Raw genomic sequence first — 26,776 nt, 5'->3', positions numbered from 1 at the left:
GGTGCATTTTTATAATTCAAATCGACCGTTTTTTCTACGAGTGATGAAAATTCATTTCGTGTTACGTCTTATTTGTTTGTGATACCGGGCTGATGCAACTGACACTGAAACTCTTTCCTGAGTGGGACTAGATCACACGATAAATAATTTATTGCCCGTTTCATCTGTAGGTAGACTTTCGTGCACATTTTTAAAGCAGCAAAATAGATATTCGCAAGTTAAACTGCTTGGGGGACAGCAAATAAACATACCACATATCTTATGCACAATCCTAGAGAAGGCGTTAAATATTGTTTTTGTTAGCTACCGCAACAACCAAACTATGGTAGATACGGTGTGAGCATATTTTCGTGTGACAAAATTATTTTGCTGTATTTGGGTGTAAAATTCTTACCCTCTTTTTTTTCTTTTCTTACGATCGAGAATACATTTACGTACTAGCCCAGTACACGTGCTATTAGTAGATGCCAAGCTACCACACGGGGTGCACTGGGGGTGTGTCGGGCTCGAATGGTGACGCTGCCATTAATACCGACTAAACTCCATTGGGCTCCGCTATCGTTCCCCCTAGGGACTACCTCTCGGTATTACTTCTGGGGGGATGGCTGTACTTGATGTACTCATTCACTCTCGCTCACGCGTTCATACGTCCTGTATGAGGCTTACTTGGGTGCTCTCTCTCTGTCGCACCTTGATTCACTCTCTAACATTCCACATGAGGCTGACTTTTGTGCTCACCTTTTTCGGTCCTTGCGAGGCTGACTTGTGTGCTCAACTTTTTTATTCCTTGCTAGGCTTACTTTTGTGCTAGCCTCTAACGTACCATGTGAGGCTGACTTGAATGCTTATCCTTTCACTTGGTTCACTCTCGATCGTACCACTCTATTATACCCCTGTCGCTCCCCCTGGCATCCCATGTGGGAAATTTTTCTTAGGCCTTACTTCTGACATACCATGCGAGGCTTACTTGGGTGCTCATCGTTTTCATACCTTGTGAGGCTGACTTTTTTGCTCACCTCTACCATACCATGTGAGGCTGACTTTTGAGCTCACCCTTAACATACCGTGTGAGACTACCATGAGGCATCGATAGCTAAGTCCCAACATACTACGCTACGACCCTCCCATCTTGGCATGAGGCAGTCCACATATACGCCAATACACTCGCTCTTCTGTCTTGCTTCAGGGTGGCTGGGTTTACCCCTTACACGGTTGCCAGTCGCTGCGCCAAACCTGCCTCAGCATGAACAGACCATTCACTCACTTTTCTGCGCTCGGCCTTTTTCGCTCCAACTAACCAATCACTAGTTAGCCGTGCCCGTCGTCTGTTGCTCGGTTCGCCAGATTACCTGTAGCCTATAGGCAATCTGGGTGGTAGCAGCCGAGACTGCGTTCCACTTCTCCATCGATTGACACATTCGCTGAATAAGGGTATCAGGGGTTGTGTCCTAGCCACAGACGTCAAGCATTGCTCTTCTTTCGACGTCGAAACGAGGACATACGAACAGTATGTGTTTGGCAGTTTCGTCTACACCTGGGCAGTCAGGGCAGACTGGGAGCTCCGCGTGCCCGAACCTGTAGAGGTACTGTCGGAAGCAGCCATGGCCTGACAGGAATTGTGTCAGATGGAAGTGAACTTCCCCATGGGGTCTTCCCACCCAGCTCGATATGTTAGGTATCAACCGGTGGGTCCACCTACCTTTCGAGGAGTTATTCCACTCACGCTGCCATCTGGCGACCGAGGTCACCCTGGTGCGCTCGCGGGTTCCTCTATTTCCACGTAGCTCGAAGCACTCCTCATCTTCCCGAATGACCAGCCCGACTGGCTTCATGCTCGCTATCACGCAGGATGCATCGTGTGATACCGTGCGGTAGGCAGATATCACTCTGAGGCACATCACGCGGTAGGTGCTCTCCAGTTTCTGTAGGTAACTGGTTACCCTCAGTGCTCTTGACCATGACGGGCCGCCGTACCTGAGGATAGATACGGCAACGCCTGCCAGTAACCTACGTCTACTGGCGCACACCTTTGAGCTGTTGGACATCATCCTCGATAGAGCCGCAACAGCGGACGATGCTCTCTTGCATGTATAGTCGACGTGGCTGCGCGAAGGTCAGCTTGTCGTCTATAATGACTCCGAGAGACTTCAGACTCCGCTGTGAAGTGATCACGACTTCTCCCACATGGATAACTGCATGTTGTGCCGACTTGCGGTTGTTGACGATAACTACCTCCGTCTTATGCTGAGCGAGCTCCAGGTCTCTCGCGCTCATCCATTCCTCCACCGTGTTGATCGTGTATTCTGCAGTTAGTTCTACCTCAGGGATTGACTTCCCGTAGACCTCCAAGGTTACGTCGTCGGCAAAGCCGACGATCTTGATCCCAGGAGGGAACTTCAGTCTCAGAACCCCTTCATACATGAGGTTCCATAGCACCGGGCCTAGGATCGAGCCCTGTGGGACTCCGGCGGTAATCGGAACTCTTTTCTGACCGACATAGGTCAGGCTAAGCCGGTGTAACGAGAGCGCTATGGCATCCCAGCTTGCGCTGTTGAATGCGTTCTTCACGTCAAGTGTCACTAGCGAATAGTATCGAATGCCTCGCCTTTTTCGTTGGATCACTATCTCGGCAGTCTTTATCACTGAGTTGATAGCGTCCACTGTGAACTTACCCTTCCGAAAGCCAAACTGGTTGCTTGACAGGCCGCCCGTACCTAAATTCTTACCCTCTTTTTTTTTTTTTACAATGGAGAAGACCTTTATGTCCTAGCCCAGTACACGTGCTAACGGTAGGGTCCAATCTACCACACAGGGTGCACTGGGGGCGTGTCGGACTCGAATGGTGACCAGCCATTAATACCGACTAAACTCCATTGGGCTCCGCCATCATTCCTCCCAGGAACTACCTCTCGGTATTACTTCTGGGGGGATGGCTGTACTGAATGTACTCATTCACTCTCACTCACGCGATCATACATCCTGTATGAGGCTTACTTGGGTGCTCTCTTAATAACACTTTGATTCACTCTCAAACACTCCCACATGAGGCTGACTTTTGCGCTCACCTTTTACGTTCCATGCGAGGCTGACTTGTGTGCTCACCTTACTCATTCCTTACTAGGCTTACTTTTGTGCTCGCCCTACCCATCCATGTGAGGCTGACTTGGGTGCTCACCCTATCTCCTGATTCACTCTCAATCGTGCCACTCTATTGTACCTTTGTCACTCCCTCTGGCATCCCATGTGGGACATTTTCCTTAGGCCCCACTTCTGACATACCATGCGAGGCTGACTTTTGTGCTCACCTTTTTCATTCCTTGCTAGGCTGACTTTTGTGCTAGCCTCTACCAACCTGTGAGGCTGACTTTTATGCTCACCCTTAACATGCAATGTGAGACTGACTTGGATGCTCACCCTTTCACTCCTCTGCCACGCCATGAGGCATCGATAGCTTAGTTCCAACATACTACGCTACGACCCTCCCGTCTTGGCATGAGGCAGTCCACTTATACGCCTATACACTCACTCTTCTGTCTTGCTTCGGGGTGGCTGGGTTTACCCCTTACGCGGTTGCCATTCGCTGCGCCAACCTACCTCGGCATGAACAGACCATTCACTCTCTTATTTTGCGCTTGGCCTTTTTCGCTCCAGCTAACCAATCACTATTTAGCCGTGCCCGCCGTCTGTTGCTCGGTTCGCCAGATTACCTGTAGCCTACTGGCAATCTGGATGGTAGCAGCCGAGACTGCGTTCCACTTCTCCACCGTTTGACACATCCGCTGAATAAGGGTATCCGGGGTTGTGTCCCAGCCACAGACGTCAAGCATTGCTCTTCTTTCGACGTCGAACCGATGACATACGAACAGTATGTGTTCGGCAGTTTCATCTACACCTGGGCAGTCCGGGCAGACTGGGAGCTCCGCGTGCCCGAACCTGTGGAGGTACTGACGGAAACAGCCATGGCCTGACAGGAATTGTGTCAGGTGGAAGTGAACTTCCCCATGGGGTCTTCCCACCCAGCTCGATATGCTAGGTATCAGCCGGTGGGTCCACCTACCTTTCGAGGAGTTGTCCCACTCACGCTGCCATCTGGCGACCGAGGTCACCCTGGTGCGCTCGCGGGCTCCCCTATTTCCACGTAGCTCAAAGCACTCCTCATCTTCCCGAATGACCAGCCCGACTGGCATCATGCTCGCTATCACGCAGGATGCATCGTGTGATACCGTGCGGTAGGCAGATATCACTCTGAGGCACATCACGCGGTAGGTGCTCTCCAGTTTCTGTAGGTAACTGGTTACCCTCAGTGCTCTTGACCATGACGGGCCGCCGTACCTGAGGATAGATACGGCAACGCCTGCCAGTAACCTACGTCTACTGGCGCACACCTTTGAGCTATTGGACATCATTCTCGATAGTGCCGCAACAGCAGTCGACGCTCTCTTGCACGTATAGTCGACATGGCTGCCGAAGGTCAGCTTGTCGTCTATAATGACTCCGAGAGACTTCAGACTTCGCTGTTAAGTGATCGCGACTTCTCCCACATGGATAACTGCATGTTGTGCCGACTTGCGGTTGTTGACGATAACTACCTCTGTCTTATGATGAGCGAGCTCCAGGCCTCTCGCGCTCATCCATTCCTCCACCGTGCTAATCGCGTGTTCTGCGGTTAGTTCTACCTCAGGAATTGACTCCCCGTAGACCTCCAAGGTTACGTCGTCGGCAAAGCCGACGATCTTGACCCCAGGAGGGAACTTCAGTCTCAGAACCCCGTCATACATGAGGTTCCATAGAAATTCTTACCCTCTGCATCGCCACATCAGTACACCAGCATCGCGAAAAGTCAAGATCACTCTGCTCAACTATTCTTCGAGAAACATTTCAAAATAGGTCACTAGTCAATCAATGATGTCACATTTAATGATCGTGTAAGGACCCTCATATTGAGAATAATTTTTGTGTTTTTACAAAACTAGTTCTCGTAAAAAAGATGACATTATACTCAAATGTTTAGTAGGTGGTTATGTCTGAATATGTTTAATATTTTTATGATTCTAGTTCATAACTTGATGATACAGTAATTTGTATTAACTTTATTGACTTAAAAAGTCAAGAATTGAACGATGTGCAACGATTTTCGTAAATTCTCCTCGTTATATTTTAGTCTTGAGCTTACCGTCGGATTTTTACTCAGAGTCTCGTGTCTTAAAGTTTTCTTAATTATTTCACGGACATGAATTTTGGCTAGGTAATGTATTTTTGGTGCTCAGCGCAATTTCATTTAATTCCGAACATTACACTGGATCTTAACAAAAGAAAAGCATGGTTACAGGCCCTAGTAGTTTGCTTGTATCTAATGCTCGCGCCTTTGAGACTGGTTGCTAGCAGTTGTACACAATAGCTCACATAGAAATTTCAAAACCAAAGAGCAGAACGAATAATCCATGAGTAATAGTCTGAATTCCTTGTAATTGTTTACGAAAGTATATTAAGATTATGTGGGAAATTAATTACTTCATGAACAGTTTCACGAGCTCGACTAGTGAATCGTGTCTAGTATATTAGTAATCAAGAATCGGTTAAAAAATCGATGAATAATACACTACGTTCTAGCGAAATTGACTACGTGCAAAGATTAAGATCAGACACATAATCGTAAATTTCATTAACTATATCTTGAATGTGGAAGTGTATTTTTGAATTTGTTGACCATTCCACGCGCACGAATGGTGAATTGTAACTTATATGCTTGCAATCATAACCAGTTGACAAAGCAAGAATGGATCCATCAATTATATTCCGAGTGTCGTGTAATGATTTTCGAGAAAATATCAAGACTTTGTTCATTTTGTGATCTAATTCACAACCACTAATACCAAATAAAGATCAATATGTGATAAATCATGAATCAGTTAATGTCGTATATTCGGACCATAGACAATGTTCCTAGATTTGTGGATAAAATTATGAGTCAAAGATTTTCGAGTTCGCGACTTATCGGCGTGAGAAAAAGGCGTCGGTGGCGCGCCGCCGGTCAACCTTTCGGCGTCGGCGCTTGTTAAAATTTACCGGCGGCGGCGGCGTGGCGTGGCGGCGCACAGGTCTACTTTGACGTTGATGACGTCATAGCTCTGAGGCCCCGTTGTGCTCATGTTTACCACGGCGTTGATCGATTGGATGAAAGTTTCTAACATTCACAAGATTACCGATGGTTTTCGCCGTACTTGTCGAGGGTTGTATCGGATGTGTCAGCTTTTCTTACAATAGGCGACGCCGGCGATGGCTTTAAATCCATCTTTGCTAGGTAGTTGGGTTGTAAAGATGATGAACCCGGTCATGATCTGTTAACACCCTTTTGTTGAGTCTGTTGTTGTTGTTGAAGTTGTAGTTGACTTGAAGGAATTGATATAGGGCATTATTCTGCATTACGACGGATCACATTTTCGAACGAATGTGGTTCGATTGAAGTAGGCTCCCGTTTGGTTTTGCTGTCGCTATTGAGAATGCAGATCATATTCGTTCGAAAAAGCGATCCGTCGTAATAGAGAATATGGCTGATAGCGTACGTCTCCACCTTATGATGGATAGTCCCCATCAAAGGAGACGGTGGATGAGCTTCGTGAATAAATTGGAGCATAGAAACAATCACCGAATTTCGAACATCGTATATAAACTGTTTCGATGCTTTAAATTCTATCTCTTCTTCGACGGAAAAACGGTGATAACCTTTATGAGATTGACTTGACCATCTAGTTTCGTCGAAGCTCACGTGCCTCGCGTTTCCGTTCTTGCTGCCGCTGAATCTGTTAGCGAGTACTGTTCTCCACCTGTGAGAGATGATTGATAGGCATACTTTTCTGATATTTGGAGTTCAGTGAAATTTTCGTACTTTGGCTAGCGCCATGTCCTTTATACGGCAAAATAGACACTTGTGAAGCGATCCGGACTGTCGCATGGCATTTGACGATAGATATGCCATTTTTTTCCAAACGTAGATGAATTTACTCGGAGATATTTGTTCCCCGTTACCGAGCGGCTCTTGTTGCGAAATTTCTCTCGAAAACCTGATGTACCTGCGATAATGCTTTTTAGAGGATTTGTAACATTGAAGTGATGATACTTTTCAGCTGATTTTTGAAAAGGACTACGCGAGGCTTGTAGCTTTGAACTTGCCATTGCTAAATTAGCTAAGCCGCGTAATTTATAGTTATGTTTTGTCAATAGAAGTTATTATGAGTAGTAGAATAAATTTTAAAGGTTATCCTAAATACACTGAGACAAGAACAAGTAGAAAACAACTCGCCCTTCCGCCGCTAAAACGCTCATCACTGCATGCCTTCAGTGTTTCTCTGCGTCTGCCATGAAAGTATTTCCAGTGGCAGTGGGTTATGTTCGTAGGCACGTCCACATCGATTCGATACCTGTCCAATGATGTGACGCTGTATTTGACTTTTAGTATTCTTTAGTACATTGGCTCTGCTAGTTTTCTCGATAATTGCCAATGTTCAAGACGCGGACATTTGATCGTCTTTCCCTTTCACCCTGGTAGACCACCTGAAGCTCTGAATCTTCACATCCAATCGAGTGAGCAACATTCTCTGAAGTCATTCCGCATCCAAATCATTTTATAACTTGTCTAATTTTTTTTCCATTTGCTCTATCGTGAGTTATTTCTTGGAACAAACAGTGGACAGCTTGAACTTTCTCGCCAACAGTCGTCCAGGCAAACATTGATCTCCTCAAATAGTACTTTTGAGGGCTTATTATTATTCGGTGGCTTGCCCGATCCAAGCGTGATTTAAATGTTTTTAAGTGCAGCAGCCGCCGGTGATTCAAACAAAATAATGACGTTTGTTTTTTCTTTTGGTTTTAACGATTTTATCATCTTATATGCCATCAGCTCGGTTAAAAGGAACATAAACAGAACCATTTTTGAGCCGTAAGTTTGCAGACGAACGGAAACGTAGCCCGATGTAAGATTTGTATAGGAGCGTGTTCTTTTAGAAATGAAGAGCACGAGCCCAAACGTACTAGAATCTTCACTTTTCAATATTTTTTCCGATAATCCTGATTTGTTCCGTCAGCCAAATTACTAACTCTTGAATCTCGGAGCTAGATGAACCGGCAGTAATTGCTGTCGATATGTAGTTTTGATTCATCAATGGTCCGAGCTTTTACTCTCACATCATTCCTTTGGTTTACAGCAAGCAGTTTTCTTGCATTCTAAGGTAAGTTCCAGCCCCAGCTAAGCCGCGTAATTTATAGTTATGTTTTGTCAATAGAAGTTATTATGAGTAGTAGAATAAATTTTAAAGGTTATCCTAAATACACTGAGACAAGAACAAGTAGAAAACAACTCGCCCTTCCGCCGCTAAAACGCTCATCACTGCATGCCTTCAGTGTTTCTCTGCGTCTGCCATGAAAGTATTTCCAGTGGCAGTGGATTATGTTCGTAGGCACGTCCACATCGATTCGATACCTGTCCAATGATGTGACGCTGTATTTGACTTTTAGTATTCTTTAGTACATTGGCTCTGCTAGTTTTCTCGATAATTGCCAATGTTCAAGACGCGGACATTTGATCATCTTTCCCTTTCACCCTGGTAGACCACCTGAAGCTCTGAATCTTCACATCCAATCGAGTGAGCAACATTCTCTGAAGTCATTCCGCATCCAAATCATTTTATAACTTGTCTAATTTTTTTTCCATTTGCTCTATCGTGAGTTATTTCTTGGAACAAACAGTGGACAGCTTGAACTTTCTCGCCAACAGTCGTCCAGGCAAACATTGATCTCCTCAAATAGTACTTTTGAGGGCTTATTATTATTCGGTGGCTTGCCCGATCCAAGCGTGATTTAAATGTTTTTAAGTGCAGCAGCCGCCGGTGATTCAAACAAAATAATGACGTTTGTTTTTTCTTTTGGTTTTAACGATTTTATCATCTTATATGCCATCAGCTCGGTTAAAAGGAACATAAACAGAACCATTTTTGAGCCGTAAGTTTGCAGACGAACGGAAACGTAGCCCGATGTAAGATTTGTATTGGAGCGTGTTCTTTTAGAAATGAAGAGCACGAGCCCAAACGTACTAGAATCTTCACTTTTCAATATTTTTTCCGATAATCCTGATTTGTTCCGTCAGCCAAATTACTAACTCTTGAATCTCGGAGCTAGATGAACCGGCAGTAATTGCTGTCGATATGTAGTTTTGATTCATCAATGGTCCGAGCTTTTACTCTCACATCATTCCTTTGGTTTACAGCAAGCAGTTTTCTTGCATTCTAAGGTAAGTTCCAGCCCTCATAACTGAAGTTATTTTGCCAGATGTATATCTGCCAACAAACCTCCTTTAATCAGTTCATAATCGCTATACCCATCAACATTTTGAAGGTGACAGATATTCATTGATTGTACATGTACATTCCGCGTATCATAAAGGAGCATCAGTTCTCTCTATTTCGTAGCAGAGCTTAACCGCTGTCAATGCAGCCACTTGGCCAACGCCAGAAATCAAATATACGAACACGTCCAGTTCAGTCATTTTGAGCTAATTGACCATCTAACAGATAAGATCGAATGGTCATACTGGCTCAACTTTTCCGGAGCGATAGAGGCTTGATTATGTACCTGCTGTATTATGTATCGCAAACGACCGCGACAAGGGTAAGTAAATCGTTGACTTGAAAGAGGCGTTTGCTTCTGCAAATTAAATTTTTTTTTTCGAAAATGAAATGATAATTATAAGTTTAAACTTACCAATGCATCCATAGATGGAATCGATCACAAAGGTTTTTCATCGTATCGAATTCTCTAGTATTGAGGTCGTTGAGATTTCCTGGATGACCGATTTAATTTCCATCAAAGTCTCGCAAACCCATCACACATTCTCGATTCCGTGATCGTTTTTGCCACCGATGGAGAAAGGCCAATTGTTTTGCTCCAACTGGAGATTGCAGTTTTAAGCTCTTTGTAGTTTGGCGTGGCCATCTTACAAAACTTTCAACACTTATCACTAGATATTCACTTTATTCTTTTCTCTAACTTAAACGATTCTATTTTAAAATTAAAAAAAATACAATTTGTTTCTAAGAGACGCCATCTTGCCTTTCATACATCACAGAATGAACACGAAATTTTGCTGTCAAAATGAATTCAAATGAGTAGGTGATTTCCACGTAAGAGAGATGGGACAATAGCAATGAAAGTAACCTGCGCTTCATTTCATATTTATTCGTGGTCCGATGATTGTTACCTTTGTCAGGTAAACTAAGGTGAAAAAGCATTTTCTGGAATGTATGTGATGTTTCACGTAACATTAACGTGTGGATTATTTTGAGTGTAGTGATTCAAAGCCAATCGTACGTTATAGAATGAAAAAGATGTCATTAATACCAACGTATACAATAATATCCGTCACGAGTCAATACCACAAACAAAGCGCCAATATGTGCGGAGATGCGAAACGTAGTGTGATACACACCAACTTTGTCCAGGATCCGGTGAGAGATTTCCAATTGGAATTATCTATTAAATCTTATATAATGTTGCATATTATGTGTACTACACACAGCGCTTTATCTTATTTCATCGTCATTCGTTGTTCAGTTTGTTTTGTATCTTCTTCCACAGGTACAATGTATGAAATATAATGTGCGTTGCGTATTTTGTTTGGCTAATTCTAGATAAACCTGTGAGGGGTCTATGCGTGGGTGAGAGTCTCCTTTTGTTTACTTTCTTTACCGTCAAGAACTCGGGCTAAACTAGATATCAGTCTTTCGATATGTAGTGAAACAATGTTGGAAAGTCTTATGATGGCACCATAATGATTAAAAGAGGGGGTAAACAGAGGGGCTATCATTCGGGTTTGTGTCCTTTTCACGTGTTTGGCTAGAAATTGCGGATGGATTTTTACGTACTAGCACAAAAACAATGAATTGGAATGATTCTCTAATTGAATGCCGGAGTGTTTGCTAAATTCATTGATTATTTTAAATACTAGGTACGTTCGAGCCTCGATCGCAAGGGATTTCAGATTTGGTTGGAGTCATGCCAACAGTGAGAACGAAATTGATTTTACTTACGTTAAAGTTGTTAGCAGAGTTAAAAATATTCAAATTCATTGAATGAAAATTGATCATATTCAGCCGCATTCACTTTCAATATTCAGTGACGCAGCTGAAAATGTCAAACGAACAAGCCGCCCATTCATCCATGCAGATTTTCATTCGTCTCCGATTATTGCACGAAGCGACCATGCGGCAACGAATCAAATGCATCAAAGTAGGCCCTGGCGCAATGTAAGCGATGATGATTGTTGTTTCATATGCTTTACCGGCATTTGAAAACATTTTCCTAGATAATTAATGAAATGAATATATTGTACGATATTCAACTGAATGAATAACATGGATATTTGAATGAATATTTTTTCTATTCACCGTGAGTCACATCAGGTTCATTTTCAGCCGTCAAAAAAGAGCTTCGATTATTTTTAACTCTGGTTGTTAGTTCATAGCGCTTATGGGGCGAATTGGCATAACTTGGGCAGCCATCATTGACTTCCCCATGGGGTCTTCCCACCCAGCTCGATATGCTAGGTATCAGCCGGTGGGTCCACCTACCTTTCGAGGAGTTGTCCCACTCACGCTGCCATCTGGCGACCGAGGTCACCCTGGTGCGCTCGCGGGCTCCCCTATTTCCACGTAGCTCAAAGCACTCCTCATCTTCCCGAATGACCAGCCCGACTGGCATCATGCTCGCTATCACGCAGGATGCATCGTGTGATACCGTGCGGTAGGCAGATATCACTCTGAGGCACATCACGCGGTAGGTGCTCTCCAGTTTCTGTAGGTAACTGGTTACCCTCAGTGCTCTTGACCATGACGGGCCGCCGTACCTGAGGATAGATACGGCAACGCCTGCCAGTAACCTACGTCTACTGGCGCACACCTTTGAGCTGTTGGACATCATTCTCGATAGTGCCGCAACAGCAGTCGACGCTCTCTTGCACGTATAGTCGACATGGCTGCCGAAGGTCAGCTTGTCGTCTATAATGACTCCGAGAGACTTCAGACTTCGCTGTGAAGTGATCGCGACTTCTCCCACATGGATAACTGCATGTTGTGCCGACTTGCGGTTGTTGACGATAACTACCTCTGTCTTATGATGAGCGAGCTCCAGGCCTCTCGCGCTCATCCATTCCTCCACCGTGCTAATCGCGTGTTCTGCGGTTAGTTCTACCTCAGGAATTGACTCCCCGTAGACCTCCAAGGTTACGTCGTCGGCAAAGCCGACGATCTTGACCCCAGGAGGGAACTTCAGTCTCAGAACCCCGTCATACATGAGGTTCCATAGAAATTCTTACCCTCTGCATCGCCACATCAGTACACCAGCATCGCGAAAAGTCAAGATCACTCTGCTCAACTATTCTTCGAGAAACATTTCAAAATAGGTCACTAGTCAATCAATGATGTCACATTTAATGATCGTGTAAGGACCCTCATATTGAGAATAATTTTTGTGTTTTTACAAAACTAGTTCTCGTAAAAAAGATGACATTATACTCAAATGTTTAGTAGGTGGTTATGTCTGAATATGTTTAATATTTTTATGATTCTAGTTCATAACTTGATGATACAGTAATTTGTATTAACTTTATTGACTTAAAAAGTCAAGAATTGAACGATGTGCAACGATTTTCGTAAATTCTCCTCGTTATATTTTAGTCTTGAGCTTACCGTCGGATTTTTACTCAGAGTCTCGTGTCTTAAAGTTTTCTTAATTATTTCACGGACATGAATTTTGGCTAGGTAATGTATTTTTGGTGCTCAGCGCAATTTCATTTAATTCCGAACATTACACTGGATCTTAACAAAAGAAAAGCATGGTTACAGGCCCTAGTAGTTTGCTTGTATCTAATGCTCGCGCCTTTGAGACTGGTTGCTAGCAGTTGTACACAATAGCTCACATAGAAATTTCAAAACCAAAGAGCAGAACGAATAATCCATGAGTAATAGTCTGAATTCCTTGTAATTGTTTACGAAAGTATATTAAGATTATGTGGGAAATTAATTACTTCATGAACAGTTTCACGAGCTCGACTAGTGAATCGTGTCTAGTATATTAGTAATCAAGAATCGGTTAAAAAATCGATGAATAATACACTACGTTCTAGCGAAATTGACTACGTGCAAAGATTAAGATCAGACACATAATCGTAAATTTCATTAACTATATCTTGAATGTGGAAGTGTATTTTTGAATTTGTTGACCATTCCACGCGCACGAATGGTGAATTGTAACTTATATGCTTGCAATCATAACCAGTTGACAAAGCAAGAATGGATCCATCAATTATATTCCGAGTGTCGTGTAATGATTTTCGAGAAAATATCAAGACTTTGTTCATTTTGTGATCTAATTCACAACCACTAATACCAAATAAAGATCAATATGTGATAAATCATGAATCAGTTAATGTCGTATATTCGGACCATAGACAATGTTCCTAGATTTGTGGATAAAATTATGAGTCAAAGATTTTCGAGTTCGCGACTTATCGGCGTGAGAAAAAGGCGTCGGTGGCGCGCCGCCGGTCAACCTTTCGGCGTCGGCGCTTGTTAAAATTTACCGGCGGCGGCGGCGTGGCGTGGCGGCGCACAGGTCTACTTTGACGTTGATGACGTCATAGCTCTGAGGCCCCGTTGTGCTCATGTTTACCACGGCGTTGATCGATTGGATGAAAGTTTCTAACATTCACAAGATTAACGATGGTTTTCGCCGTACTTGTCGAGGGTTGTATCGGATGTGTCAGCTTTTCTTACAATAGGCGACGCCGGCGATGGCTTTAAATCCATCTTTGCTAGGTAGTTGGGTTGTAAAGATGATGAACCCGGTCATGATCTGTTAACACCCTTTTGTTGAGTCTGTTGTTGTTGTTGAAGTTGTAGTTGACTTGAAGGAATTGATATAGGGCATTATTCTGCATTACGACGGATCACATTTTCGAACGAATGTGGTTCGATTGAAGTAGGCTCCCGTTTGGTTTTGCTGTCGCTATTGAGAATGCAGATCATATTCGTTCGAAAAAGCGATCCGTCGTAATAGAGAATATGGCTGATAGCGTACGTCTCCACCTTATGATGGATAGTCCCCATCAAAGGAGACGGTGGATGAGCTTCGTGAATAAATTGGAGCATAGAAACATTCACCGAATTTCGAACATCGTATATAAACTGTTTCGATGCTTTAAATTCTATCTCTTCTTCGACGGAAAAACGGTGATAACCTTTATGAGATTGACTTGACCATCTAGTTTCGTCGAAGCTCACGTGCCTCGCGTTTCCGTTCTTGCTGCCGCTGAATCTGTTAGCGAGTACTGTTCTCCACCTGTGAGAGATAATTGATTGGCATACTTTTCTGATATTTGGAGTTCAGTGAAATTTTCGTACTTTGGCTAGCGCCATGTCCTTTATACGGCAAAATAGACACTTGTGAAGCGATCCGGACTGTCGCATGGCATTTGACGATAGATATGCCATTTTTTTCCAAACGTAGATGAATTTACTCGGAGATATTTGTTCCCCGTTACCGAGCGGCTCTTGTTGCGAAATTTCTCTCGAAAACCTGATGTACCTGCGATAATGCTTTTTAGAGGATTTGTAACATTGAAGTGATGATACTTTTCAGCTGATTTTTGAAAAGGACTACGCGAGGCTTGTAGCTTTGAACTTGCCATTGCTAAATTAGCTAAGCCGCGTAATTTATAGTTATGTTTTGTCAATAGAAGTTATTATGAGTAGTAGAATAAATTTTAAAGGTTATCCTAAATACACTGAGACAAGAACAAGTAGAAAACAACTCGCCCTTCCGCCGCTAAAACGCTCATCACTGCATGCCTTCAGTGTTTCTCTGCGTCTGCCATGAAAGTATTTCCAGTGGCAGTGGGTTATGTTCGTAGGCACGTCCACATCGATTCGATACCTGTCCAATGATGTGACGCTGTATTTGACTTTTAGTATTCTTTAGTACATTGGCTCTGCTAGTTTTCTCGATAATTGCCAATGTTCAAGACGCGGACATTTGATCGTCTTTCCCTTTCACCCTGGTAGACCACCTGAAGCTCTGAATCTTCACATCCAATCGAGTGAGCAACATTCTCTGAAGTCATTCCGCATCCAAATCATTTTATAACTTGTCTATTTTTTTTCCATTTGCTCTATCGTGAGTTATTTCTTGGAACAAACAGTGGACAGCTTGAACTTTCTCGCCAACAGTCGTCCAGGCAAACATTGATCTCCTCAAATAGTACTTTTGAGGGCTTATTATTATTCGGTGGCTTGCCCGATCCAAGCGTGATTTAAATGTTTTTAAGTGCAGCAGCCGCCGGTGATTCAAACAAAATAATGACGTTTGTTTTTTCTTTTGGTTTTAACGATTTTATCATCTTATATGCCATCAGCTCGGTTAAAAGGAACATAAACAGAACCATTTTTGAGCCGTAAGTTTGCAGACGAACGGAAACGTAGCCCGATGTAAGATTTGTATAGGAGCGTGTTCTTTTAGAAATGAAGAGCACGAGCCCAAACGTACTAGAATCTTCACTTTTCAATATTTTTTCCGATAATCCTGATTTGTTCCGTCAGCCAAATTACTAACTCTTGAATCTCGGAGCTAGATGAACCGGCAGTAATTGCTGTCGATATGTAGTTTTGATTCATCAATGGTCCGAGCTTTTACTCTCACATCATTCCTTTGGTTTACAGCAAGCAGTTTTCTTGCATTCTAAGGTAAGTTCCAGCCCCAGCGAAGCCGCGTAATTTATAGTTATGTTTTGTCAATAGAAGTTATTATGAGTAGTAGAATAAATTTTAAAGGTTATCCTAAATACACTGAGACAAGAACAAGTAGAAAACAACTCGCCCTTCCGCCGCTAAAACGCTCATCACTGCATGCCTTCAGTGTTTCTCTGCGTCTGCCATGAAAGTATTTCCAGTGGCAGTGGGTTATGTTCGTAGGCACGTCCACATCGATTCGATACCTGTCCAATGATGTGACGCTGTATTTGACTTTTAGTATTCTTTAGTACATTGGCTCTGCTAGTTTTCTCGATAATTGCCAATGTTCAAGACGCGGACATTTGATCATCTTTCCCTTTCACCCTGGTAGACCACCTGAAGCTCTGAATCTTCACATCCAATCGAGTGAGCAACATTCTCTGAAGTCATTCCGCATCCAAATCATTTTATAACTTGTCTAATTTTTTTTTCCATTTGCTCTATCGTGAGTTATTTCTTGGAACAAACAGTGGACAGCTTGAACTTTCTCGCCAACAGTCGTCCAGGCAAACATTGATCTCCTCAAATAATACTTTTGAGGGCTTATTATTATTCGGTGGCTTGCCCGATCCAAGCGTGATTTAAATGTTTTTAAGTGCAGCAGCCGCCGGTGATTCAAACAAAATAATGACGTTTGTTTTTTCTTTTGGTTTTAACGATTTTATCATCTTATATGCCATCAGCTCGGTTAAAAGGAACATAAACAGAACCATTTTTGAGCCGTAAGTTTGCAGACGAACGGAAACGTAGCCCGATGTAAGATTTGTATAGGAGCGTGTTCTTTTAGAAATGAAGAGCACGAGCCCAAACGTACTAGAATCTTCACTTTTCAATATTTTTTCCGATAATCCTGATTTGTTCCGTCAGCCAAATTACTAACTCTTGAATCTCGGAGCTAGATGAACCGGCAGTAATTGCTGTCGATATGTAGTTTTGATTCATCAATGGTCCGAGCTTTTACTCTCACATCATTCCTTTGGTTTACAGCAAGCAGTTTTCTTGCATTCTAAGGTAAGTTCCAGCCCTCATAACTGAAGTTATTTTGCCAGATGTATATCTGCCAACAAACCTCCTTTAATCAGTTCATAATCGCTATACCCATCAACATTTTGAAGGTGACAGATATTCATTGATTGTACATGTACATTCCGCGTATCATAAAGGAGCATCAGTTCTCTCTATTTCGTAGCAGAGCTTAACCGCTGTCAATGCAGCCACTTGGCCAACGCCAGAAATCAAATATACGAACACGTCCAGTTCAGTCATTTTGAGCTAATTGACCATCTAACAGATAAGATCGAATGGTCATACTGGCTCAACTTTTCCGGAGCGATAGAGGCTTGATTATGTACCTGCTGTATTATGTATCGCAAACGACCGCGACAAGGGTAAGTAAATCGTTGACTTGAAAGAGGCGTTTGCTTCTGCAAATTAAATTTTTTTTTTCGAAAATGAAATGATAATTATAAGTTTAAACTTACCAATGCATCCATAGATGGAATCGATCACAAAGGTTTTTCATCGTATCGAATTCTCTAGTATTGAGGTCGTTGAGATTTCCTGGATGACCGATTTAATTTCCATCAAAGTCTCGCAAACCCATCACACATTCTCGATTCCGTGATCGTTTTTGCCACCGATGGAGAAAGGCCAATTGTTTTGCTCCAACTGGAGATTGCAGTTTTAAGCTCTTTGTAGTTTGGCGTGGCCATCTTACAAAACTTTCAACACTTATCACTAGATATTCACTTTATTCTTTTCTCTAACTTAAACGATTCTATTTTAAAATTAAAAAAAATACAATTTGTTTCTAAGAGACGCCATCTTGCCTTTCATACATCACAGAATGAACACGAAATTTTGCTGTCAAAATGAATTCAAATGAGTAGGTGATTTCCACGTAAGAGAGATGGGACAATAGCAATGAAAGTAACCTGCGCTTCATTTCATATTTATTCGTGGTCCGATGATTGTTACCTTTGTCAGGTAAACTAAGGTGAAAAAGCATTTTCTGGAATGTATGTGATGTTTCACGTAACATTAACGTGTGGATTATTTTGAGTGTAGTGATTCAAAGCCAATCGTACGTTATAGAATGAAAAAGGTGTCATTAATACCAACGTATACAATAATATCCGTCACGAGTCAATACCACAAACAAAGCGCCAATATGTGCGGAGATGCGAAACGTAGTGTGATACACACCAACTTTGTCCAGGATCCGGTGAGAGATTTCCAATTGGAATTATCTATTAAATCTTATATAATGTTGCATATTATGTGTACTACACACAGCGCTTTATCTTATTTCATCGTCATTCGTTGTTCAGTTTGTTTTGTATCTTCTTCCACAGGTACAATGTATGAAATATAATGTGCGTTGCGTATTTTGTTTGGCTAATTCTAGATAAACCTGTGAGGGGTCTATGCGTGGGTGAGAGTCTCCTTTTGTTTACTTTCTTTACCGTCAAGAACTCGGGCTAAACTAGATATCAGTCTTTCGATATGTAGTGAAACAATGTTGGAAAGTCTTATGATGGCACCATAATGATTAAAAGAGGGGGTAAACAGAGGGGCTATCATTCGGGTTTGTGTCCTTTTCACGTGTTTGGCTAGAAATTGCGGATGGATTTTTACGTACTAGCACAAAAACAATGAATTGGAATGATTCTCTAATTGAATGCCGGAGTGTTTGTGGAATAGAACTATTAATAAATATTCGAAATATTTCTTTAATTTTTTTTTGTACACCTTAATTTGTTTTATTGCTTTCAGTTATAACATTGTCGGTATAATAATTATTTTATTGGTTGATAAATATTTACAAAAGTTCAAAGCATTTATGATGATCATCATGAAATTTTAAAAAAAATTCTTTTGCTAAATTCATTGATTATTTTAAATACTAGGTACGTTCGAGCCTCGATCGCAAGGGATTTCAGATTTGGTTGGAGTCATGCCAACAGTGAGAACGAAATTGATTTTACTTACGTTAAAGTTGTTAGCAGAGTTAAAAATATTCAAATTCATTGAATGAAAATTGATCATATTCAGCCGCATTCACTTTCAATATTCAGTGACGCAGCTGAAAATGTCAAACGAACAAGCCGCCCATTCATCCATGCAGATTTTCATTCGTCTCCGATTATTGCACGAAGCGACCATGCGGCAACGAATCAAATGCATCAAAGTAGGCCCTGGCGCAATGTAAGCGATGATGATTGTTGTTTCATATGCTTTACCGGCATTTGAAAACATTTTCCTAGATAATTAATGAAATGAATATATTGTACGATATTCAACTGAATGAATAACATGGATATTTGAATGAATATTTTTTCTATTCACCGTGAGTCACATCAGGTTCATTTTCAGCCGTCAAAAAAGAGCTTCGATTATTTTTAACTCTGGTTGTTAGTTCATAGCGCTTATGGGGCGAATTGGCATAACTTGGGCAGCCATCATTGACATCAAATCAGACCATATTCATCATAATAATCATAGAGTGTAGTTGCGTACTCATTATCGATCTATAAATGTATTGCTACTTGACGCCACTGCTTATGGTTGACAGGTGATTAGACGGCAGTGGTCAGTAGGCCATGCTTGACAAAGTTGTTGTGTGAGGATTGTCCGATGTCATGATGGTGCTGCTGCTGCAATAGAAGGTAGTACACCACAGTATCCGGCAGTGAATAATATCAGGAACTTTTATCATGGTTTTCGTCTACAGCTAACGCAATTTCAGAACAGCAGAGTGTAGAATGTTCCGAAGCGCTGTGGTTGTGTGGGACAAAGGTTACATAAGTTGTACATCCTTGGATGGGTGAAAAATTGATGAAACGTATTGTGAAGTGAGTTAAATGAAATTCCTTGTATTATATTTAGTTTTTTATATCCATATTTTTTTTGTTTCCGTCACAATTTGCAAGCAAGCTATGTCTATTATGTCTCACACAATTCATTACTTATTTTTTACTCATAATACATTATATTCATTTCTTCACAATCAATCTATATTTGTTAAATATACTAGCATCCACATAGTCACTATGATTCTAAATTATATCACAGAGAACAGACATTCATACTCGAACAAAACTTATAATACTTGGGTAAAAATTCAGCACATCCCAACTAGAGGTATAAATATGTTGGCCATCTGAAGCCTACATGTAGGTTAGCTGTCATTCCTTAAAATTCAGTGTCGTACCTGTATTCCAATTAACTTTTAATGGACCGTTAATTAACAACTTAACGCTCAAGATAAACGTGTGTTCCCTGTGATAACATTCTTACTAAATTAGTTATTTGCAATATATTTATTGAATTTGTCAATCACCCTCATTCATTATATTCACTTATATTATATTATATTATATTATATTATATTATATTATATTATATTATATTATATTATATTATATTATATTATATTATATTATATTATATTATATTATATTATATTATATTATATTATATTATATTATATTATATTATATTATATTATATTATATTATATTATATTATATTATATTATATTATATTATATGCAAATAATTTATGGGGTGGGGAGGGTGCATCAGGGCATCATTGAAGTTGCAACTGGACAATGAAGTGGAAGCCAATCGGAGTCAAGGAGGAAAAGTGTTCGTCGTTCGCGACAGATAAATTCCTCTCCAACAGTTGTAAACAATTTGACGCGCTCTTCTTCAAACAAACCATCCCGTGGAAAGCATGACATGTATCGCAAAATTCGTTATTCAATCTGTTGGATCATATTGTTGGAAGGAAACACTTTGATTCCCGCGGATACTGAGTAGGTGTGATTGCCTACGGGTCTGCCACCCCCCTTTTGGCCCTTTGTACAGCGGTATGCTGAATTCAGAATGGTAACGAAATTTGAGCGTACTGTTAAGTGGAGCCGCATGCAGAGCAAGGTTCAAGCTAGGATGGTGGCTATCCACATACATACATACAATATTTTTCTTGCACATATATGATTCCAAAACCGTTTTTCTTAAAGAAACACGAAAAAGCTAATTTGATCAAGATATATGCTTATCTAGCAGTGTTAGAAGCTGGTCATTTTTTGTATACTGATCCTTTATACACATCTCCTGCAAAGTTTTCAATAGTTCGATTCGGCAAAAAAGATAGCCGAAAGAAGTCTACATTGATAAAATTTGTCAGTTATCATCAATATTTGAAGACAACGATGATATATCAAAATATAATTTTTCACCGATAACTGAAAATATCTTTGGCAGCACTGCTCCAGTGAAATCCAATCAGAACAATAGACCTTTCTCGTCAGACCTTACCCCTATTTTTCAATTTTTTTATCGAAAGACTTTGCATTTTTAAGAACATCTACGTTGAAATGAACTTTTTTGGACCTTTCTTGGTTTGTCCATGAATTTTTGAAAATTGCAAAACGCAAGAATGTTGAATATTATTTTCACCAAATCAAGAATGTTGAGATCGGAAATGGCAGTTTCGGCAGCGCTGCTTTGCTCATTTTTAATTATATTACTGGCAACACTGTAAATGAAGTGGTGGATTGCAGCACTGAGTTCATTCGTAAATGTAAACAAACTTAATGAATCTTTCACTGTCAAATTTTGTTAGGTTTTCATTATTAATATTAATTTGAGTCAATCAAGAAACAATATTGTTCATCGTTGATCCGTCAGTGGTACGCCGATCGAGAAAAATATGGGCAACATGTATGGACTATGCTTCATGCAACACTATCACATCCGGCGGGAGTTGATGCACCGGTACCAGTTCGGCAAACCCTTTATGCGGCGAACTTGTGATGTTCTTCCTAGATAGGAATTTTCACGAAGAACGAAGTCGTTCATTATATCACAATGTCAAACTTGCAGTCTTTTTTCTAGCGTATGGAACACTCCAAAACCGTTTTTCGCATCTCATATTCTAATGTCAATTCCAGCACCAGCTCAGCTTCTCACCGCCACTCTGTAAGCACCCTAAGTGTACATTTGGTTGCATTTCTCGAGAAATCCAAACAGCTGAGCAATTCAACTTGTTTGTGTACGAATATAAAGGCTTTTAACCAGGTAAGTTATAGAAATCTGCATGAGATGGTTTCGAGGGCTTCTAAATGTGTTCTGTTTTTGTTTTTAGTTGATGGAACCACAGCGCAAAATGCGCCAGGTTTGCACCATTCATTCGACAGTTCATTGCTCAACTCAACTTTCGGCAGCACCAAGAAGCCATTTACCTCGAGAAGGAATGTATATTCCGATTGCGTTAAATTGATTACCAAGGGACAATAATCATCGTCGTACAATAAGGGCTCCAGTTTCATGCTCTCTGGAATTTGTGATGACATGACACAAAAACACCGTGCGAGGTTTACATTACGGTTTACCATTGAGCAGAAAATTAAAAAACAGTGTCTAAAAAAAGCATTTTTGATGATCGTTTAATTAAGTGCAAATATTAAACCGATGCATCTATGGATAGAGCTACATATTGCGGAACTGGCGATAAGCTCTCTATTGAGGAACTGGTGAGGACAGCTTCTCTTTTGGGATTTTCAATTGATTGACACCGGTGTAGTGGATTGCACTGGTTTTGCACTTTCTAGCAGACGTGTCAATCGAACATACCCAGTTTTCTGCACTTCTGCTAGAAAGTGCAAAAACGGTGCAGTTTCAGTGCACTCCACTACACCGGTGTCAATCAATCGAAAACCCCATTTGTCTCCTAAATCGTTATTTGCTCTAGAAAGGCAGAAACGACCGACGGTTGCGAGACAGTTCATGGTCACTACGAGTGTGTTATCTAGCAGAAGCATTGCATAGAGAGCACCAATGATATGGAATGGTCATGGCCCATGACGACGCAGGAAATGATCATCAGACGTAAGTGTAAAATTTTGGAAAATATTCCGTTTCAAAATCTTAAATTTAGTGTCCAATTAAATAGACGATCTCCTTGACATATTACTGGACGTATTCTGGATGTAATAATTTGTTTTATATTTTCCAAATTACACGCTAGAGCCTTCATTTATATTCTGCTCAATTTGTTAAAACACCGCCGATTTATGATTTGCATTCTTGTTTTTCAGAAACCCATTCATTTTTTAAGAAAACGTATCGAAATTGGTGACCAGTATCTGGCCTACCTTGATCACATTGCAGCTGAAAGCAAAGAGCACTGTGTCAACTCAGTACACGGTTGCGACCTATGACGAGTTAAGCATGTGCCGGTCCCGGTTCCAGATGGTGACCACGGAGGAGCTGTAATAAAACAAAACCTAACTATTTAACAAGTCCTGGACTGTAAAGTAGATGAGACGTTTAAGATTCTGCCGATGCAATAGATAAATTTGGGACAGAAATTCTTTCCATTGAAAGGTAAACTAAAAAACCAAAGTACAGCATTTAGGTAGTACTGAAAAAATGGTTCTCTGTCCGATATGTCAGAATGCATCGTTTCCCCTGAAGTATACAGCACGGGCATCACTTTCAAGTCGTATGTATTTCGTATAGAATATACGCTGCGCACGCAGTACAGGTTTACCCTCACTATCAGTTAGTTGTCGGGTGAGTTATGCTTTTAAATGAAGATTTGTGAAATTTCCATCTGTCCTTTCAGCATATATTACATTACTTGTTTTCAATCTGATCGACGTGCGGTGTAGTTCACAAAATGACATTATAATCAAATTGAATTTTCTGTCACTTAGATCCAATTCAGATGTTGGCAAGAGCCCCCACAAAAAAAATCAACATTTCGGGAAAAGTCCATCAATTTCTATAAGACTTTATAAGAACGAGATTACCCGCATACATCTTCCGCTGGATGCCGGTTCTAAAAGACTTAATTTAATCGAAGCCACTCACGTATTTCTGGTGGAACATATCTTCAACACAGGCGAGAAGCTACAGGCGATCGATCGAGTGCGTCGCATCGGTCAGCATAGGCCAACTTTTCTGCATCGGTTTAATGTTTAACTTACGATAGAAGAAACGATTAAGAAAAATCTTCAGAATTAGCCTAGCAAAGTGTCAGGTGGAGCTCGCAACAAGTTGAGATTGAGATTTTTTTTATTACATGAACGTAGCATCATACCCGAGAGGTGGCATATACTATAGATCGTGGATTGTTTATAAAAAGTTTAGCAGATTTTAGTACATTATATACAATTAGTATCGGTATTTGTTTTTCCATTCCAATGTTATTCTTGTGTTCTAAAATGCTGCAAATATCGGTTCAAATTTATTAGATATTTTAGAACGGATCGTGTAAATGGCACGTTTGAATTTGATGAGAAACGAAAGAATTCAATGAATTTAAATAGTTAATCAAATTCCTGATAGGCCTTAGCATGCTTCGAAATGAAAAATGCTTTTTACTCGCTTGTGTGGTGACCGCTGATCTCTTGACGATTTTGCAGAAAATTCCATATTTAGGAATGTGTACACAAATGACGTAGCTTTTTGTTCGAGAATTTTCAAACCCCCACCCCTATCGTAGCATTTCTCGTTATTAAACTTGCACCTCCCCTTAGAAACTACGTAGCTTTTGCTGAGCCCTCCCCCCAACAGAAAACATGTACTTTTTTGAAAACCGTGATGAACAAATCTGAAATAAATGTTTCTTTTTATAAATTATTACAAATTTCATCAATCATCCTTTTGAGGGCAAAAACGTTCTGCTGCAAAATTTGGTAGGAATTTTTCATTGCAAAGTACTTGCTGATAAGTCCTAGTCCGCCGCCCCACAGTTGCTGCACATTTACTGCTGATGATTCAGCAAGTGGTTATAATCCAATTTACCATGTCAAGAAAATTGAGTTCAGCTACAAAAATAAAGAGAGTAAATATTTTTGTATATCTACAGTTGTAGTCCTGACATGTTGCAAGCTTGATGCTCTAGAATTCCCGGATGCTACATAGTGGATAGAATAGCCAGAAATCAAATTTTCAAGAAAAATAAAACTTTCCTACGTCAGCAATCGAGTTGATTACTTGTTACGACTTAATCGTCCATTTAAGTTATTAATTTTGTCTTCAATTTCTTATATGTTCGTTTTTTAACTGCTTGTGGTAGGCAAATATGAGGAAAAATTGCTTCCTGTTTTTTTTTTCAGAAAGCGTTTTCCCGGAATATATAGTTTCCAGTCATTGCACTTTGAGGTATTCTTTTTTTCGTCTGATTGGTAGTTTGGTAGTACAACTGGATTTACATTCCATGTGCTGACACCTTCTTCGATGCCAGTATTCGCGAACGAATTCTTCTAGCCTGCGGATCAAGTCCATACCTTAGGTTACCATGTTTTATTCTATTACTTCGGCAACCGATTACTCCAACTTGGAAATCCCAGTAACCGGTTCTAAAATTCTAACCACGTCATCTTCGCCATCGACTGGTTCCGTATTACAATCGGAACGCTTCGATTAATTTATCATTTTTAGTGCCATTTACATGATCCGATCTTCCGTGCAGCACGCCAGCGAAACGTCAAAATGAGTGGAATTCAATTTTTACGGGAAAGTACATGAAACAACGACGACACGGAATATTTGGCGTGTAGGACGTGTAAATGCGCCTAAGATAAATGTATTTAAATCATCCTAAAGTATCGATGACGTGACGTTAGCAAACTGCTTCGTTGACAGAAATAGCTGAATCGTGTAAGTTGCACTTGCTTTTGCTTGCGGGAAGAATTCACTCAAATCAAAACAATGTTTTTGACAGCTTTGAATGAATCCTTTTTTCCCCACTCGAAATTCATCAAAATGGTGTAATAGTATGGAGAAATAGGGTAAGATAAGGCATGAGAATATCGGGTGAAATGGGCAATTCGAAGACTTTTTGATTTTTTCAATAGTTAGAGGCATCAAATCATCGTGACAATATGCAGAATTGATTTGAGGATGGAAAATGAAGCATTTCAACAAATAAAAAATTTTGACGAGAAAGGTCTATTGCAATAACATCAGTTCTACGTATATTTTTTGTAACTATTAGCGTTCAAATAAACGGTGATAATCATAATTATTAGTTTTACTTTTTTTGTGAGGAAAACTTGTCAAAACCCAAAGTTATAGCTGTTTGAAAACGTGGTTGTTCATAAATAACAGGGTATGCAGGGGGTAATAAAATCAATAAAATGCATAGAATGAATAAAATAAACAAAATAAAGCAAGTGATAAAATGAATAAAAAAAAATTTCCAATATATTTTATCATGTTTTTTTCATTTTGTTTGCTTTTAAACAATAAAATGATTTAAATGAAAAAAATCAGCGAAATTAAAAAGTAATAGAATAAATTAAATTGCTTTTGATTAACGTTCCAGATGAAATAAATCAAATGGATGACTGAACAAAATTAGTCAGATTATTAAAATGAACAAAATTTGTGAACCCGAAAAATAATATAAAATTTCATAACAAGAAAAAAGTGAATAAATAAATTAAGTAAATGATACGAATAAGATGCATGAGATAACAAACTGATCGGAATGCATACAAAAGATGAAATGAATACGTTAGATAAAATGAGGTCAAATAATTGAAATGAATTAAAAGAATGCTGAATGAAAAAAACGCTTTGAATCCACCTAACAGTGTGATGATACATTTCTTATAACTCTTATCGCTTTCTTCGGGTATTATATCGATGGAGAACATTTAGAACTTAATCAAATATTGTATATTAACAATTCTCCTGTAAATCCCATACGAATCACAAAGGACATAAATGTAATGCCATCTGTAGACGAAAAAGGTTTTTAATCTCAATAAATATCAATCATTCTGCGATTAGCGTGCGCCGTAGATTGAAATGTCAAACGCGCCCAAGAAGTATAGAAGAGAAAGATGGGCAAATTGCACGGCTCACAGAAACGAGGCTTGCTACTCTGCGAATTGACAGTTTTCGGCGACGTCAGAGAAA

At 40.4% G+C, this 26,776-nt stretch overlaps 2 protein-coding genes across 3 annotated transcripts in view; both read left to right on the top strand.

The window, feature by feature from the left end:
• LOC131682957 (cartilage oligomeric matrix protein) overlaps positions 1 to 26,776 on the top strand; it is a 1,738,261-nt gene that overhangs the window by 1,573,021 nt on the left and 138,464 nt on the right. The gene's annotated exons all lie outside the window — the stretch shown is intronic.
• On the top strand, positions 21,579 to 22,321 carry LOC131682959 (uncharacterized). The gene is made up of 3 exons (XM_058964794.1): positions 21,579 to 21,737; positions 21,793 to 21,919; positions 21,987 to 22,321. The coding sequence occupies exons 1-3, from the start codon at positions 21,655 to 21,657 to the stop codon at positions 22,119 to 22,121; spliced, it is 345 nt and encodes a 114-aa protein (XP_058820777.1). The 5' UTR covers positions 21,579 to 21,654; the 3' UTR covers positions 22,122 to 22,321.

Source organism: Topomyia yanbarensis, chromosome 2 (assembly GCF_030247195.1).
Source record: "Topomyia yanbarensis strain Yona2022 chromosome 2, ASM3024719v1, whole genome shotgun sequence".
In the NCBI taxonomy this organism is placed as follows: Eukaryota; Metazoa; Arthropoda; class Insecta; order Diptera; family Culicidae; genus Topomyia; species Topomyia yanbarensis.
This window is presented reverse-complemented; position numbering and strand designations above follow the sequence as displayed.

Bases quoted from the DNA above. Each gene is read 5' to 3' on its own strand.
- LOC131682959 (XM_058964794.1), top strand. From the start codon at position 21,655: ATGTTCTTCCTAGATAGGAATTTTCACGAAGAACGAAGTCGTTCATTA. The intron at 21,738-21,792 runs GTATGGAACACT...TGTCAATTCCAG, and splicing joins CTTGCAGTCTTTTTTCTAGC to CACCAGCTCAGCTTCTCACC. The intron at 21,920-21,986 runs GTAAGTTATAGA...TTTTGTTTTTAG, and splicing joins ATATAAAGGCTTTTAACCAG to TTGATGGAACCACAGCGCAA.